This window comes from Sphaeramia orbicularis, chromosome 24 (assembly GCF_902148855.1).
Source record: "Sphaeramia orbicularis chromosome 24, fSphaOr1.1, whole genome shotgun sequence".
In the NCBI taxonomy this organism is placed as follows: Eukaryota; Metazoa; Chordata; class Actinopteri; order Kurtiformes; family Apogonidae; genus Sphaeramia; species Sphaeramia orbicularis.
In genome coordinates, this window is record NC_043979.1 from 19,021,802 (window position 1) to 19,037,780 (window position 15,979).

Below are 15,979 nucleotides of genomic sequence, written 5' to 3' on the forward strand. Positions count from 1 at the left end.
TTTCACATGTTGCAGCTCCTCAGATCCTCACCTCAACTCTTCACCCCTCCCACCAGAGAAACGAGAGGAGGAGTCAAGGCAAAAATCCACGGAGAGGGGAGCCGAAACAATATCAGACATCTTCAGCTCTGAGCCAACATTTTTATTACATTTTGTTAAATATGTAACGGCAACAGGGTTCCTACAGGTTTCTTTAAGTTAAATTTAAGACCTTTTTAAAGCTACTTAGAACAGAATTTAATGCCTATTTTATGGCCAAAATGGCCAAAATTTGTGACACCTAGAATTTAGGAAAAAGTATTTATTTACTCCAGTGCTTTGATTCTCACCATTCGAAGTCATTTCTCACCAGGAGTTGCAAAGTTACCATTATTTGGTCATATTTTGCTAAACTCACTTTCATTAGTCTTTGGTGCATTTACTTGTGTATTTGGGGACCCTAATAGTTCATAAAATTTGAATTTGAACCCTCCAGGTGCTGCAAAGCTATCTTTATATTCATTCTGGCAAATATTTATTTCTAAAATTCTTCTTAATTTGTTACATTTTATAACTAGTTACGTCATGACATTTGCACATATAAGGTCAAACATTTTTCCGAGTACACCATAATTGTTTATCAGCAGCAGTGGTTGTAGTCCATACTGAAAATATGTCCAAACTTCAAGAGGATTACTTAAAATGTTCAGTTGTTGGTTGAACGGGACAGAGCAGCACAGCCAGCAACCTGGTGGGGGTGGGACATGAAGTGGCTCATGTGTATTTAAAGGGCCAGCGCTCAAAACGACCTTTCTGGTGTCATTACTCAGAAATAGTATTGAAGATGGACCTGTGGAGTTGAATTAATGAAGAATTCAGACCCAAGCATAGCATTTACAGTTTATGTAGACCACAGGGAAATGTTTTAAAATGCATAATTCCATTTAAAAAAGCAAACTATCACTCCTTTAGGAACACTGAGCAAGCTGTTGCAATACGCCACCGTATTTTACAATCTCTGACAGTTGAGTGTTCATGTAACTGACGATTGCATATGATCACTTTAACTAGTATAAGCATTGAGCAGTCAAGGAGGTGAAGAATAAGATATTGAGACGAGCTTTAAGTGCTCAATACCACTCCATCTTGGTCATTCAAGGACTTAAACATGATCCTCCCTATTCCAATACATAAATGTGAAAGAAAACACATGTACAGTCTATCAAAGGAGACAGTATATGAGAGTTAAAAGACAGTAAATCGTATGTATGTAGTATGTATGTGACAGTGATAGACTGGATTATATCTTGTATGGCCCCTTGTTGTAAAATGCCTTGGATATCACAAAAGTAGAAAGCGCTTTGTAAACCCAAACCCACTTAAGACATCTACTATAGCAGCTATTGTCATGAACTAGCCAGCAAAAAAAAAGGATCCTTGTGCGTATATTTGTGTTATACATTTGCTGTGTCTCCTGTATCCCATTTTCTTGAGATTCACTGGCAATACAATAGGAATTCAATGCATTCGTTTGACTCATTACCGTACATATCAGAGTGTTCCTGTGTTCCTTTAAAAAAAAAAACAACACAAAAAAAAAAAAAAACACACAAACTGAAGTGCTTCTGCCTGCTGTGAGCTTGTACGATTCTCCATAGCTTTAATAGCCTGTGGGAATAATGGGTGGCCTGTACATGAAAAGCGCAGATAATCACACAAAGAGAAAAGCCCCGGTTGAGGCCCTCTTCTACAGAGAGCTCATGTCATACGGCAGGATTACAATACCACCTCAGGGGAGCTTCTTAGCAGGGCAAAAGTACACACAGCCCTGACATACTGACTGTGACATGCACGTACTGTATGTACACACACGATGACAATGACAGCATTATGAACGCAACCAGATGAAGGAGGAAAAAAGCAATATGAATGTGTGCCTCTTTCTCTAGTACACTGTCCCTACTTTTGTTTGGTAGAGAAGAACCACAAGTCTCACTGCACTCTCACGCTTAATCATCATCCTCCTGTCTCCCCATCAGTCCTTCTCATTTCTGTCCATCCATCTCAGCGGGCATCATACTGTGCTCTCCATTCTCTCTTGCAGAGAATATCAGCATGTGAAGCCGAACTCATCTCTCAGAGCCAGATGGATGTCGCTCTAACTGCCACCCTCCTCTGCCTCATCTGCTCTGCTCAAGGTTAAACACGCAAAAGGACAACGGGCATTATAAGCATGGTTCAAAACACAAGGTTTTCACCTATACACCTCCGTACTGCCATTCACTTATTATCCCTCCATGCATCTTCACATTAGCGCCAACATGTTCCTCATGCATCAGCACTTTTACAATATCAGGGCCACTTACGCATGTCTAGCCGTTGGAAAAATCAAAAAAGAAAGCCCTAAATGTTGTTCTCCACCTTGAGACTGACCTCCGGCTTTAATTTATGCTGAAAAACTCACACAGGCACTGCATGCACAAACAATACAACTATGTGCACGCATACAGTCTAACACTTTACATACAAATACACACACACACACAGTCCATAGGGCTGGGGCCCACAAGACCAGCCTGCCTGTGCCAGTTCTGGTCGTCCAGCCATTAAATTTGGCATTCATGAATGGAAATATATTCAGCTTTCGTCCAGAATTTATTCCAAAGCAAATTTGATAAGGGTCATTCACATGTTGATTCGCATGCTGACAGCCAGATTTTTACAAGGCGTGTCCTGATTGTTTTTTTCCCACCAAACAGTATAAATATACACGGTTGGAAGCACACACTAAAAAAGATTACATTTTTGCCTCTCTATAAATAACAGCAAGCTTCCAATCAGAGTTACAAAGTGACTTGGTGGTTTGCAAGTGTGTCTGAATTTGTATTTATGTCAACGTTACCCTCACACGTTTGTGTCTGTCTGTGTGCCTCCACAGAATTAGCTGCGCCTATGTTAGCAGGTCAGAATGATGGATGTCTTGGGTGTGAAAGCTTCATGCTTGAAACTGTCAGGAACCCCTGAAGGAGTTGACAAGAAAATCCAACGACAGCAGAGAGCTGTTTGATTTTGAATCTTTGATAGCTACAACAATGCTCATTTCTCTACATCACAGACGGAAAACACATTGCTCTGCAAAAAATGGAAAACACATGCGCATGGTTGGCTGTTTGTGCAGGAAAACATGAAAACAAAACGCTAGGCCAGCTGTCCATTTCAACAACACCCTCTACAGACAGTCCTGTCTCAATTCGCCAACTCTCCATTTGAAAGCTGCCTACTCATATTTGATATCCAACAGAAGACAGCACAGGAAATCACTGGGGAAAAAACAACCACACAGTATTTTTTGCATTCTTACAGTATTTTAGTTTTGGCTGAGACATTTTTATTATCGTAATTACATAAACATACATGATCATTACATTACAAAAGACTGCCTGTAATGCGATGAATATGTAGAGTCATTTTATTTACACGAGCCATGCATTCACACTCAGCATGCTAACATTGAGCTATCAGATGGAGCCATCCACACAAAGCCCCAGCTAGCCATCAGCTTCCCTTAGATTAATTGGTGTCAATTTGGTGGTAACTGTGAGGTTAGTTTGTTTCCTATCATCATTGGAATATTGACCAAGGTTATGGCATGCAGCAGATTTTCCTCCTATTGCGCAGGCCTACAGCAGACATATCACAAACTGGCGTCTTTGTTGAGGACAGAATGGACTGGAGTGGCTGGGGTAAGCAGGGTATTGACCTGCGTTTGAAGACGTGTTGTGGAGCCTTAATCCATAAAAAGGATCTTGTCAGCAGGGTGATGCGATGCCAGTTGCCTGCTGGGCTGGCTGTGGAGATGGCCAAGCCCTGGAAGGCAGTCTGGCTGGTGGGACAGTATGGCCAGAGAGACTACCATCTGCTGGGGAAAGATGTGCGTTTTCATACACATACACACAGCCCCCTTTGGCAACAGCAGTTTGAGAGGGTTTCTCAAGGACTGGAGATGGGGGAGAACAAGCAGAGACAGGCAACGATGAGGCCACAGGGTGACCCTGGAAAATATGCAAAATGAACTTAAAACCACAGGAATTGGTTTTCCATGCACACATGCAGTAGGTGCAGATGCATACATACACACATTTACAGGCAGATGGCCAACATTTCTCCCCAGTGGCCATGAAGCATTATAGAATATCCTCAAAGATATATCCTAGTGTTTTCATATCTACATAAACATGCAGACACGCTTACTACATTACAATGGAACTCTTGGTATTCATGCATACAGTATGATAACTGCATATTTAACTATTGGAACATATGGGAGTCAATATATTCAACAAATACATTAAAATCAACATGCAAAATAGATGAAGTCAAAAGGGAAAAATGGATCTGCATTTGTGAGTACGAATGTGCAAATACATGAGTACATTTCTTTTAATCTCCCACTCTGTTTCTATCACACATACACAGACACACAAACAAAAAAAGAGCAACTAAAGGCCTGTGCCTGTGCTCTAGCCTCAAGTCTAGCTCATCCCCTTTCAATTTTCCATTTCTGCTTACTTCAAAGAACCCTAACGGTTTGCCAGTGCAGCCAGTGAACTGTATCATTTGCAGAGCGCATTTTATAGGAACGCACAAGCTCAATGTATGGCTACAACATAAATTATCATTAAAAAAATCTCAAAAATAGACAAAAGACAAATGTGAGATTTATAGGGGAGTTGTGGAAAGAACTACAGGTAGACGTCAGCTGCTGTTGCATAATTTTAGCCACTCCAATTTCCCTGATTGATTGTATTGATCCTGCAAGTAAATCAGGAAACATTTAAAGAGCTGTGCAGTTGACCTTAAAATAGGTTCATCTGGGTTTGGAAGATGAGCTGAGTAAATGTTGACATATTTACAGTATACCCTCTGTGTATACCTCTGTGTACATTCAGTAGAATCTAAACTAACTCCAAACTTGCGAAGCTAAGAGAAGGTGATCAAAGAGGTTCAAACCCTTCTGTGCACTACATCTCTGTCCTATCCACTCCACCTCCATTTACTCATTCACTTCACCTCTGTAAGGACCATCTCAAAGCAGTAAGAGAGCCCTGGAAGCAGCCTATAAAACCCCTCTAACGCACACTGATTCACTAAAGTTCACCACAGCCCCTTAACTGCAGCATTACAGGAAATACTAAATGTAAATGTAACAATAAATGGGTTCATGCTGTTTTACAAAAAGCACAACTGAATATGGAGATAACTTAATGAAATAATCAGTTCTCTTTATAGACAACAGTAGAGGAGATAAGTAGCTGAGCAAGGCATCTAAGTGTATTCCTTAATTTTTCCTGCTAAAGGTATAGATTCAGACCACCAGTCCACCCAGACAGTGGTAGTGATGTTTGAAATATATCAAAAATGACAACTTGTACTGATACAAACCTGTGTACATGAAGGTAAGACGTGTCTATGACGTAAATATGTACAACCTGACACACTTTAAGGGTGTACTGATACCACCCACTCTAATCATCTGGTACACGTTAATCCCACACTGCATTTGCATCACTGACAGCTTATCAGACACCTGAGAGGGATTCTGATGCCGCACTGAGATGTGTAATAACACGATGAATGCATCTCCTGTCAATTAGCGGTGTCAGATAGTCCCCTCCCTCTTCCCATCAGCCTGTCGTAGTTTAAAGGTCTGTCCCAGAATAAAAACAGAACAAAACAATCAAAACAGTGGCGCTTCTATCTTTACAGCCTTTGAGGATGTTATTCCAAATTTACTTTGACACCAGTGATGTTTCTTTGGACTAAGAAGTGTTTCCAATCAGTGCATTGATGGAGGAGTTTGTCACTCAATTTTAATTGGCTTTGCTTTGAAAATCAGTATCTGTCAATGTCCAAGTCAAATTGATATGTCATACAAGTAAGTTCATCGAAATGTTGCACTTAATGACAGTTTGCCAGACTTAGACACAGTTTTTGTGGTGATTTGATGCCATTTCTCCCTTCAAATTCTTGATCTAAATGACTGTTATCTATAGCAACTGATTCAACATTGACAAGCCTGATTGGTCATCAGACTTATTACAATAAACTGTTTCCTAATTTACTTTCTTAAACATGCTTTGTGGAATATTGCTATAATTTACTGAACTCCAACGGTTGGTGACTGGTTTATTATTGATAAAATTTTTTATAAAAACTCACCTGGTTTTGTTATAATCAGTCACTGATATCATATCATTTATTTTTCTAGTTTTAATTTAACCTGTCTTTCTAATTTCCTGTTTCCTTATTTATTTTCATTCATTCTTTATTTTTCCAAGAAAGTCTCATTGAGAAACAAGGAATCCTGGACAAAATAGGAACAATAGTTTCACACAGAAACAAACAAGTTCACATACGTTTAACCTACTAAATACATGCAAGTAACAATTTTTAAAAAATGTAAAAGAAGAAGAAGGGGATGTAAAGAAACTAAGAAAGAGAAAAACAAAAGCAATTTACCTCTCAACCTAGAAGAATATATCACCATGCCATTAATATTCACCTCTCCACACTGATTGTTTAGCATTGTTGCATGACTGATATAATGAAGCCCATGTGCAAAATCATACATCTCACAGTGTCTGAAATTTCTAAGCGCTATCTTAGCGAGGTTATGTATAGCTGGTGAAATGCATTTGACTTTTGTATGACAGCCTGCACAAATTGTGTCCTTGTTTTTGAAAGGCCCTGCAATGCATAACCAATCTTGTGTTTCTGCTTGACATTTAGCAGAATAATACACATTTGTCCTATTTAAATGTTTACATGTCCCACAGTGCTCTGCAACCTAAATCTGACACATCAATATTGGTTCACACCGAAAACAACATATGGTATATATTTAAGAAAGGCTGAGAATATTTTTGACAATATCTTCCCAAAATCCCACCTGAGAACAACTGTCAGCTACAAACATACGACACAACAATGAAAGCAGAATATTTATTGCAGAGATTGCCTGCAGTGAGTGTGCTCTGACTTATTCGCTCCCATGGGACACCTGACACCTTGTCTTTGATGTAAGCCTCTCAATTCTTAAGCTCTCAACTATATGGGCACTTTCACAATACAGAGAAGGGGTTTATCTGTCAGGGGGACCATCCGAAATGATTTGTTGATGATTTTGTCTTCATCCTGGAGAGTATAGGGCTGCATAAATAAGTGTTCACAAACAAGCTGAGTACAGATGCGTCCTGATGATGGAGCTGTGGCATAATCTCTGAGATACTAAGTCTCAAAGAAGTCCCAGAGAAATTTACATTTCTGATCCTCCAAGTGAGTCAATCTGCTAAACTGATTTAAACGTGCTCCGTTGGTGTGTGTACGATGTCCTTTGGGAAGTTAAAATGTAAACAGAATAGTCTTTGCGGCTTTTGAATCATCCCATGAATGCTGTTTTATGTGTAAGTCTTTTCTTAATTAATGCATCTTTTTATTCACCTGTTTGAAGTTCAGTGCAATTTCATATTCAGGGCATTGAACGTGATGTCACAGAGGAAAGCCGAGTCACACACCATCCTTAATCCTACAGCTTAGTGACAGCATCGATTTAAGAGTTTGAAACTCAATTTCCTCATGCATCATGTCTCATCTTTGCAGCTTTTCTTTAAAGATGGTGCAATTTCCTGTCTTCACTGTAAGCCTAATATTTAGTTTTTTTCAGGTCCTTGACTGAGAAGCATCGCAAATACAGATGCTCTTCACCTTCTGTTTATCCAGTTTAATAATGAACTCTCAGTATGATGAGCATGGAGAAAGTGGCACTTTGATCGCTGTTTCTTTCGTTAATGAGCTTTGGGGCGATCAGATGCTCTTCTGCCTCTTGTGCCACTCAGTTGAGGTGCAGCATGAAAAATATTTCTTCATGATAACCAAACGGCATACAATGGCCCTTGCCCCACTGCTCTTGTTTAATTGGTGTTAACCACTCTTTAAATGACTGGATTTTAATAAATGGCTTCACACTCCTTTGCCTCCAGCATTGCCCTTGACTGTGTTTAAACCTTGAGCAGTGATACATACAAGATCTAATACTCTGTATGCTTAGTCAAACTGTAAGGCCATACTTTATATCTGAAGGACATTCAACAATACTGTGAGCAAATTAAAAATAATTCCATGTAAACAAGAGACATATTTCATCTCTGGAAAAAAAAAAATTCTTCAAGTACCCTGATTAAAACTGGCTCTCCAGGGAACAAAATCTGAGACTCTAGATATTTATGCATCCACTCACCTCGTACAACGATGGTAGTGGACTTCTTGGCTGGATTTCCCACGTTGTTGCTGGCCACACAGCTGTACACCCCTGCCTCATCGGAGGTGATGGCCGGCAGCGTGAGTGTGCCACCCTTCACAACGCTTCGTTGCGGCAGGCTGTCATTACTGCTGACCCAAGTGAGTGTGGGGGGCGGTTCCCCACCTGTTGTGATGCATACCAAAGATACCGTCTGGCCAGGGTTGACCACGATTGGATCCTCCACCAGCAGCTTAATGGACGGAGAGGCTGCACAAGACAGATGTGAAGACTCAGAAAGATAGGCAGTAGATGGATGGAAATCTTTGATATCTTGGACTTCATCATTTTTCATTATTTTTAGTATGATATACCCTTATAACTAACATTATGAGAGTTTCTAATCTCCAATTACCTGTCTTATTGGTGAGTCTGAAGATCACACTGCGATCAGGAATCCCACACACGTTCCTGACAGAGGCGATGCAGCTGTAGTTGGCGTAGTCCTGTGGACGTAGGTTCTTCAGCTTCAAAATCTTCGTTTCCCCCTGCAGCTCAGACCAAACCAACACTGGTATGCAAATGTGTGCAAAATTATCAACATAATCAAGTACAAGAAATGCAGAAAACTAAGCACTGGGAAAAAGATGACAAAGGCCGAACAGCTCCAACAAAAGGTCAAAGCGATGAATATGTATACAGTTATAATGAAGCCGAAAATGAATAGAAGAAGAGGCACCTATAAAAGAGCAGCAGAGCTCACATTATTACTGTAAAATCACTATAAAAGCCTATTTTCAAGAAATTCAATGTGTTACTTTTGTTAAAATCCAAATGCGTGTTTTTTTCTCTCTGAATTAATTTCACTCTTGACCCACAGAAAATGTGGATGGACTCAGAGGGGGATCACTACAGAAAATCGGCTATCTCACTAAGCATGTGCACTTGACTCCAGCCGTGCCTGTAAACCTTTAGCTCCACCCAGTGCGCTATTATGAGGATGTGAACCTTTGATCTGACTGACACCAAAGTGTGGGTGTTGGGTTGGCATGGGGGGGCAGGCAGATTAAAACATGAGTCAGCCACTCGCTGCGGCAGTCCACACAACGTGGCAATCACTCACGTCCTTCAATCTCTTTCATATCCAATGAAGCTCATGGATAAGTTAATTGTATTAGATTAGCCACGGACCCTGTGCTCCACTTCCTTTCTTTCTCTGTCACCTCCTTTACTCTGGAGCAGATATCAGAAGATGATGTTCATGGTATTCAGAGAGCAAGCTTTTCTCACAGCAGGGAAGGAGATGGAAAGGAAAATCTATTTGGAAAATGCGAGGGGCATAGAAAGGAAAACACATTAAACAGAATTGGACAGGGGAAGTGATGACCATATTGATGGAGAGAAAGAACATTTAAGTACACAAGAGCTCCACAAGTGGGACTTGTAGTAACAGAAGAGAAATCATAGCAGAGTGAAATGCCTGTTGAAAAAAATGTACCAGTTTGTTTTTCAGCTTAGGCTGGAGATAGAATTACATTTTAACGTGTTTGCATAGACAGCTGGATGCATTCTGTGTAACTGGGGCTGGGCAATAAAACAATAACAATATATATTGTGAAATAACTTTTCCTCGATAGGAATATGAGACATGCCTGATACAATTTCGACAGAATTCATTTGTCCATGTTTTGACAGACATAAGAAGAGCCAATCATAATTAAAAGTAGGGGTTTAACGGTGCACTTGTTTGTACTGAGCAATTTCGATTTGAGGCCTTCAATACAATACAGACGTGTACCAAACGAATACATGCAGCCCATGTGAAGAAAGAAAACACTTGTTTTTCCACACAAACCTTTTTGGAATGAAGATTTTATTTATTTGGAGTTGATCAACTAATTTAAAGGTCTGTTTTGTTTATGTTCTCTTTTAAAAGTTGAAAGCTTTTGCCTGCTGGTCAGACTTTTAGTTTAGTTTTAAACATATGTACCTGATTTATTTATCTGAAACAGCTGGATAATGTTCTTCAGCACATCTGTCATGTTCCACCTCTGACAGAAAATAAATCATATTTAAATCAACCATAACCGTCTGATGTCTTCACAACTAATTTATGAGTAACGGAAAATTTAAGCCTACCAAAAATAGTGATTTGATTTATATCCTGATATAATTAATATTGTCTGATATGAAAAAAAAAAAATTGTGATATTATTTTTTTCCATATCACAAAGTCCTCTGTGTAACTCTTCACATACTTGCCCACATATTACACATACTACTGGAAGATCTCAGGCTGCATAACACTAATACATGATATAAGCAGTACATATGATGACACTCCATGAAGTTTCTATCTTGTAAGGCGCCTAAATCAAGCATGTCCTCACAATGACATGCATGTTTCTCTTATGCTGCAAACGCTTTGATGATGAGAAACACCACCAGTTTGTTAGAAGATCCATCATAATCAGTCTCTGATTACACAGCAGAACATATATAGTTAGTCCAACAGAGTGCCTTGCCTTCACCTTTGGTTTTAATAAAAATATAATAATGCAGACATAGCATTAATTTCTGAGGACTTGCATAAGTGCCATTACAAAAGGATGCAGGACACAGAAGACAGTGTAGTTAAAATCAAGTGTAGCCTTAATGTAGGGCCTTTAGGAAACAGACAAGACTGAAAATGGACAGTCGTAGAGCTAAAAGGTAGGTATTTTTCACTACAATTATCGAAAAATATCATGGTTGACACAGCTACAGTGTCTGATGCCAGGTGGTAGAATATTTGTTGTTAACTTTTGTTAGCTTTTTAGACGGTTACCCCCTCATGAAATAGACAGCACGCTGTAACAGGAACATCAGCCCACATCACACTCTGTCATGAACATCAAAACATATCAAGTTGTGTAAAGAGGCCACAATGTGACAAGAGGAATGACTCATTTATATTTTTCATAAGGGTGCTATTCTGTGGCCCTTTATGGGGAAAATTATGGGGCAAGAAGAGATGAATGTAACAGATAGATGAAAGGACAGGGTTTCTCCAATAAAAGTGGAGCTCTGGACCTAACTTAATTACAAGTCTGTTCTCCGTACACAGTTTGATATGGCTGCAGTTCTACAGTATGAGTGGGAATGTATCATAACATTTTGTAGACTTAAGTCAGGAAGGAATGGAGATGAACTTCTTGAATGTGTGTGGACTCGACTTGACCCGGTAGTCTTGATTTGGGTCATGAACATCAGCTTTAAAATTGTCACATAATTGGCAGAGGCCGGTTCAGATATATTGTTGAAAAATGATGTTATTAGCCCTTTATATTGGCAAATTACTAGGAGTTTAGTCAGGATTTATTTGGGGTTGGACACACACAAAGCTAATCTCTGGGTTTGGGTTATACTCACATTTTCAGACTCAATTAAGGTTTTAATTGAGGGCACGATGAAGGAGTGAGGGACGGCGCAAAGAGGTATGAAGAGGAGAATGGAGAAGGGAGGAGTGTGTGATGAGGCCCAGTTACACGGCTTCTTCAGGCTGCTTCACCCACTCCATTAGTCCCCGACCATCGTTCTCAATTTGGCAAAACATCAATTTCACTTCCTTTTTTCTCTCTCTATTTCTTAAGCCTCTTTTCTGCCTGTATTTTCCTCTTTCTTGCAGACTTCTATACTCTCTGCTGTCCAATTCAACATACAAATCACTTTCAACCAAAACTACTATTCCCTCGTTGGTCACAGAACCAATCTCAATCACTTCTTTGTGAAACGTGTAAGATCCTTTTAAGGACAAAATTGCTCAATTTTCAAATTGTAAAGAAGCCGCGCTTGGTCATTTGAGGGAATTGAGTGTGTCTGCAGTTTTACAAAATGCATGTAACTTTGTAAAACTGGGTTAGTAACACTAAGAATGGCATTCATAATTAAATGGGTAACAAGTACAACATTTACCGTCCCAAGCAAAATGTATCAAGAGACATTTAGCTACAGGACCAATACTACATCTCATTCTCAACAAATAAAAGCGAATGAAAAACAGCACTATTATTACAGTATTTCAAATGTGATATGTCACCTTCTTCACAAAATGTTCTGCCGGATCCTTAATCTTTAATTAACTAGCTTGGCTTACTCATCACTGCTGTGAAAATGCAGGAGGGGGAAGGCGACTGTGTGTTGTTGGGGCTCGTTATTGCACTTCTTAGTCATTGTCAAAAGATGTTAATAAAGGTCATAATTTACATATTTGTAGCGTTTGCCCTACAATAGCATGCTCCTCTATAAACTGCATTATACTCGATTTAAAACTTATTACTGCAGAGAAATGTGCCTCATGCAATCAGATTTGGGTGCAGAAAATAATGTTTTTTTTTGTTTTTTCTTTTAACCGCAGTTATCATAGTCATCAGGATCAATGAATTATTTACCAGTACGCTCTAAACACAATCTTTTGTTTAACATCTCATGAAGCATAATCCATCTATTATGACTAAAACATTAACCAGTGAACATATTTTACAGACACAATCAATCACAGTAACAAACACAGAGTGTAATACAAATATTGCCTCCCTGTTGAAGTGCTGTGTGTTTTAAAAATGTAATAACTTTAACAAATTCAGATATCCAAAATAAGCTGCTTCGCCTCAGTTCATCTCTCCCTCTTTTGGCCACACTGGTCATGACATCATCCTAGTGTGAGGCAGCACGGCCTGACCATGCTGCAGCAAATTTAGCTCCTGATGAACACATCTTGTGCTCTGCCTTCATGTTTATTATCGTAGTTTCCCATCGTTTATTTGTCAATTTGTACTTTCTCTGTAGTCTGTATGTGCAAGGCAAAAGAGGCATGTCAGCTTACAATACGTCTGTGGATTATTTTTTTTTCTTTTTTTATTAAATAGATTTCTTTATCTCTTGCGCCTACTATTTTTACCAAAAACATATTTTCATTTTCATGTCATGTAGTCTTACCTGTGTGAAAAAAGGCTCGTAAATCTCTACGCCCTTATCCGAGCCCTGTGTCAGCACCTCTCTCCCACGATGCCAGCTGTAACGGACAGGGGGGTTGGAACTGGCCACACAGCGCAGAAACACCGTCCTCTCATAGTAGAACTGTTCTTTAGCTTCTCCTATACTCTGGTGCACTGTCACCACTGGGTCATCAAGGTCTGTGGGAAGCACAGAGGAAGATATCAATAAACACTTCTACATGAGCTGCTCATTTTTTTTTCCTTAAATCAATCAATCAGAGGAACTACATTACACTCAGACATATGCAAGGACAGATATACATTAGCCGGGGTAGCGAAAGTAATCAAATCAGGTATAAAATCTTTATTGTTAGTAAACAATTACAATCTCCTATGATCCATGCTTCTTGATTGTGGTTAAAGATCTGACCAAAAGGGTCAGAATTCTTGTTTCCTTAAGAGAGCCAGTTATCGGCATGCACACAGGGGTCGATGTGTGAGAGGAGGTGAGAAGCCCACTACTTGAACTACTTAAGTCAATAGGATGCAGCCCAAGGGCACATTGACTTCCCAGTCAATGAGTGAGCTGCTGTTTGTTCCAAGTTGCACTACATCATGAGGCCCAAACATGAGGCTCTGCACATATGACAAATACTGTGCAACAAGATGACGTTTTATATCCATCATTTCAAAAAATAATGTTTGGCCCCTGCTCCAATTTTACCACTGTGATTAGACACATCTACGCATTTCCCAACAGATCTGAGACAAGTTTTGCCCGACACTAGACAGTTGGTTATTTGAGAAAGCGCCTGTGGTTGATTAAATGGATTCAAAGTTAATCATCTTACCCGGCTATCGCATTAAGCCTTGGCAAATGGTGTTCATCATAGCTGTGGTGTCTTTTAGCATGCTAATACTCGCCTTTTAGATTATGTCCATTTGCACGCTCAAAGAACATGGGGAGCTAGCTATTTCCCTTTCATCTCCATCCGAGATGCAATCAGTTTTAAACATGAGCAAAAAGGCAATTTAAAGGAGAGGATGAGAGAAACTAATGCAAGTTGTCCCTCGTGCTAAAGTTCTAAATGATAAAGCCTGACCTTTTACATACAAAAGAGAAAACGAGTGAATTAATGAATGAGTGAGTGTATCAGTAAAAGACCAATAATGTGCATGATTGAGTGACAGAGGGAGCTGGTGTGAGTCAGACTGAGTTCACTTAATGTGCTAAGTGAGCAAAAAGCTTACAGAGGATGAATGCCCAAATCTTTAATGATTATAAGGCTTCAGAGAAAAACTACACACACCTTAGGTATTATTAATGGATGAATTCATTGTTTTTAATTCAGTAGCAGTGGCCCACCCTTGGATTTGCTGGGGATCAGGTCCTAATCAACGTGCCTGTGGGCCACAGTGCACTGCATCCAGGCTGTACGCAGCAGTCTGAGAATGCTGATTCCTCAGTTTCATTAAAGACATGTTCTGCCCTACAGCCCCTTAATCAAAATCTAGCAGCGGTCAATACTTCATCCAGGATCCATTACAGTGTCTCAGGTAAGAGCAATTACCTATGGGGGTGGTGGGAAAACAGGGGGGCTGCAGAGAAGACAGAGCGATTGTGAGGCCATTTTAGAGGAGCAGATTGCTTTAAGTAAATACACTGATTCATTATAGAGAGGAGGAGAGGAGTATGAATCCTACATCTTATCTCTGACTCTTCCCAGCCCCGCCATCATCCGTTTCCTGCTTAAAACAGTCAATTTACCCACCGTGGCAGAAATAGAGTGATTCATTGAAAGCCCTATCTACCCCGAGAAACACATGTCTTTCAACACCAGACCTGATAAGAGGTTGTGGCGACAAAAGGTGAATGTGTTTTCCTGTATGTTTGTGTATTAGCTAAGCGGCAGTTTGAGCTATTATTAGGGCTAAAATGATATGCAGAGAGGAAGTGGATGCTAGAAGCGCAAAGAGATAAATATGGAAATATGGAAATGTACGCACTGGATTAAAATTTGATGAATTTCAAACAAAATTCCACCTCCACCATCAGTCTTTCTCCTGTAAGGATGTTGTGTGTGTGTCACTCTTGTGCAATTAGCTTCTGAAGTCATGCTTGAGTGATTGTGAAGCTTAAATCCTGAGCCCAGAGGAAAACTGCAGTGTACAGGCCGCCTGCGCCAGAGTTGTTAGGGTTTGTAATTGCAGGTTTATGGGTTCACAGGCCGGTAAATCTGCCCATGTACAGCTAAACGCTCCAGCGAGCTAACCTTACCATCACTCCCGCTCACTCCCACCAACCATGACAAGTCTGAAAGGTCTGGGTTTCTCTGATATTAAGACATGGGAGGAGGGGCGGCATGACACAGTGGTGTGCAAACACAAGACACGTTGCCTATGTGAGTCAGAGGAGGTTTCACAACGCAAGTGGAACATTTTTTTTCTCTCCAAGACACATAAAATTTACTTTATGATCTTCTTTTCTCAAGTGAGGAAAACCCAAAGACGTTGATGTTTGCGTTGTTGTACAGCAGAACGTTCCATCTTACTTTAGAGGCCTACAGAAACATTTGTTGGACAAATAGGCACAAGTGAATGGTTTGGATAAAAGAGAAGACACAGATGAAGACAAAAGAAGGTGCTTCATTATCACATCAAACCTTAGCTCCTTCCTTTCATGTCCCCTAAGCCCCCCCTCCCAAAAAAAAAACCCCGCAAACACCTG

General features: G+C 40.0%; 1 protein-coding gene across 2 annotated transcripts in view; it reads right to left on the minus strand.

Moving 5' to 3' along the window:
* LOC115415393 (MAM domain-containing glycosylphosphatidylinositol anchor protein 2) overlaps window positions 1-15,979 on the minus strand; it is a 200,537-nt gene that overhangs the window by 86,877 nt on the left and 97,681 nt on the right. For both annotated transcript variants that reach the window (XM_030128949.1, XM_030128948.1), the window contains exons 4-6: window positions 13,253-13,449; window positions 8,691-8,826; window positions 8,276-8,545 (exon numbers count right to left, since the gene is read on the minus strand). In XM_030128949.1, coding sequence (XP_029984809.1) covers window positions 8,276-8,545; window positions 8,691-8,826; window positions 13,253-13,449 — 603 coding nt within the window. The remainder of the gene's footprint in view (window positions 1-8,275; window positions 8,546-8,690; window positions 8,827-13,252; window positions 13,450-15,979) is intronic.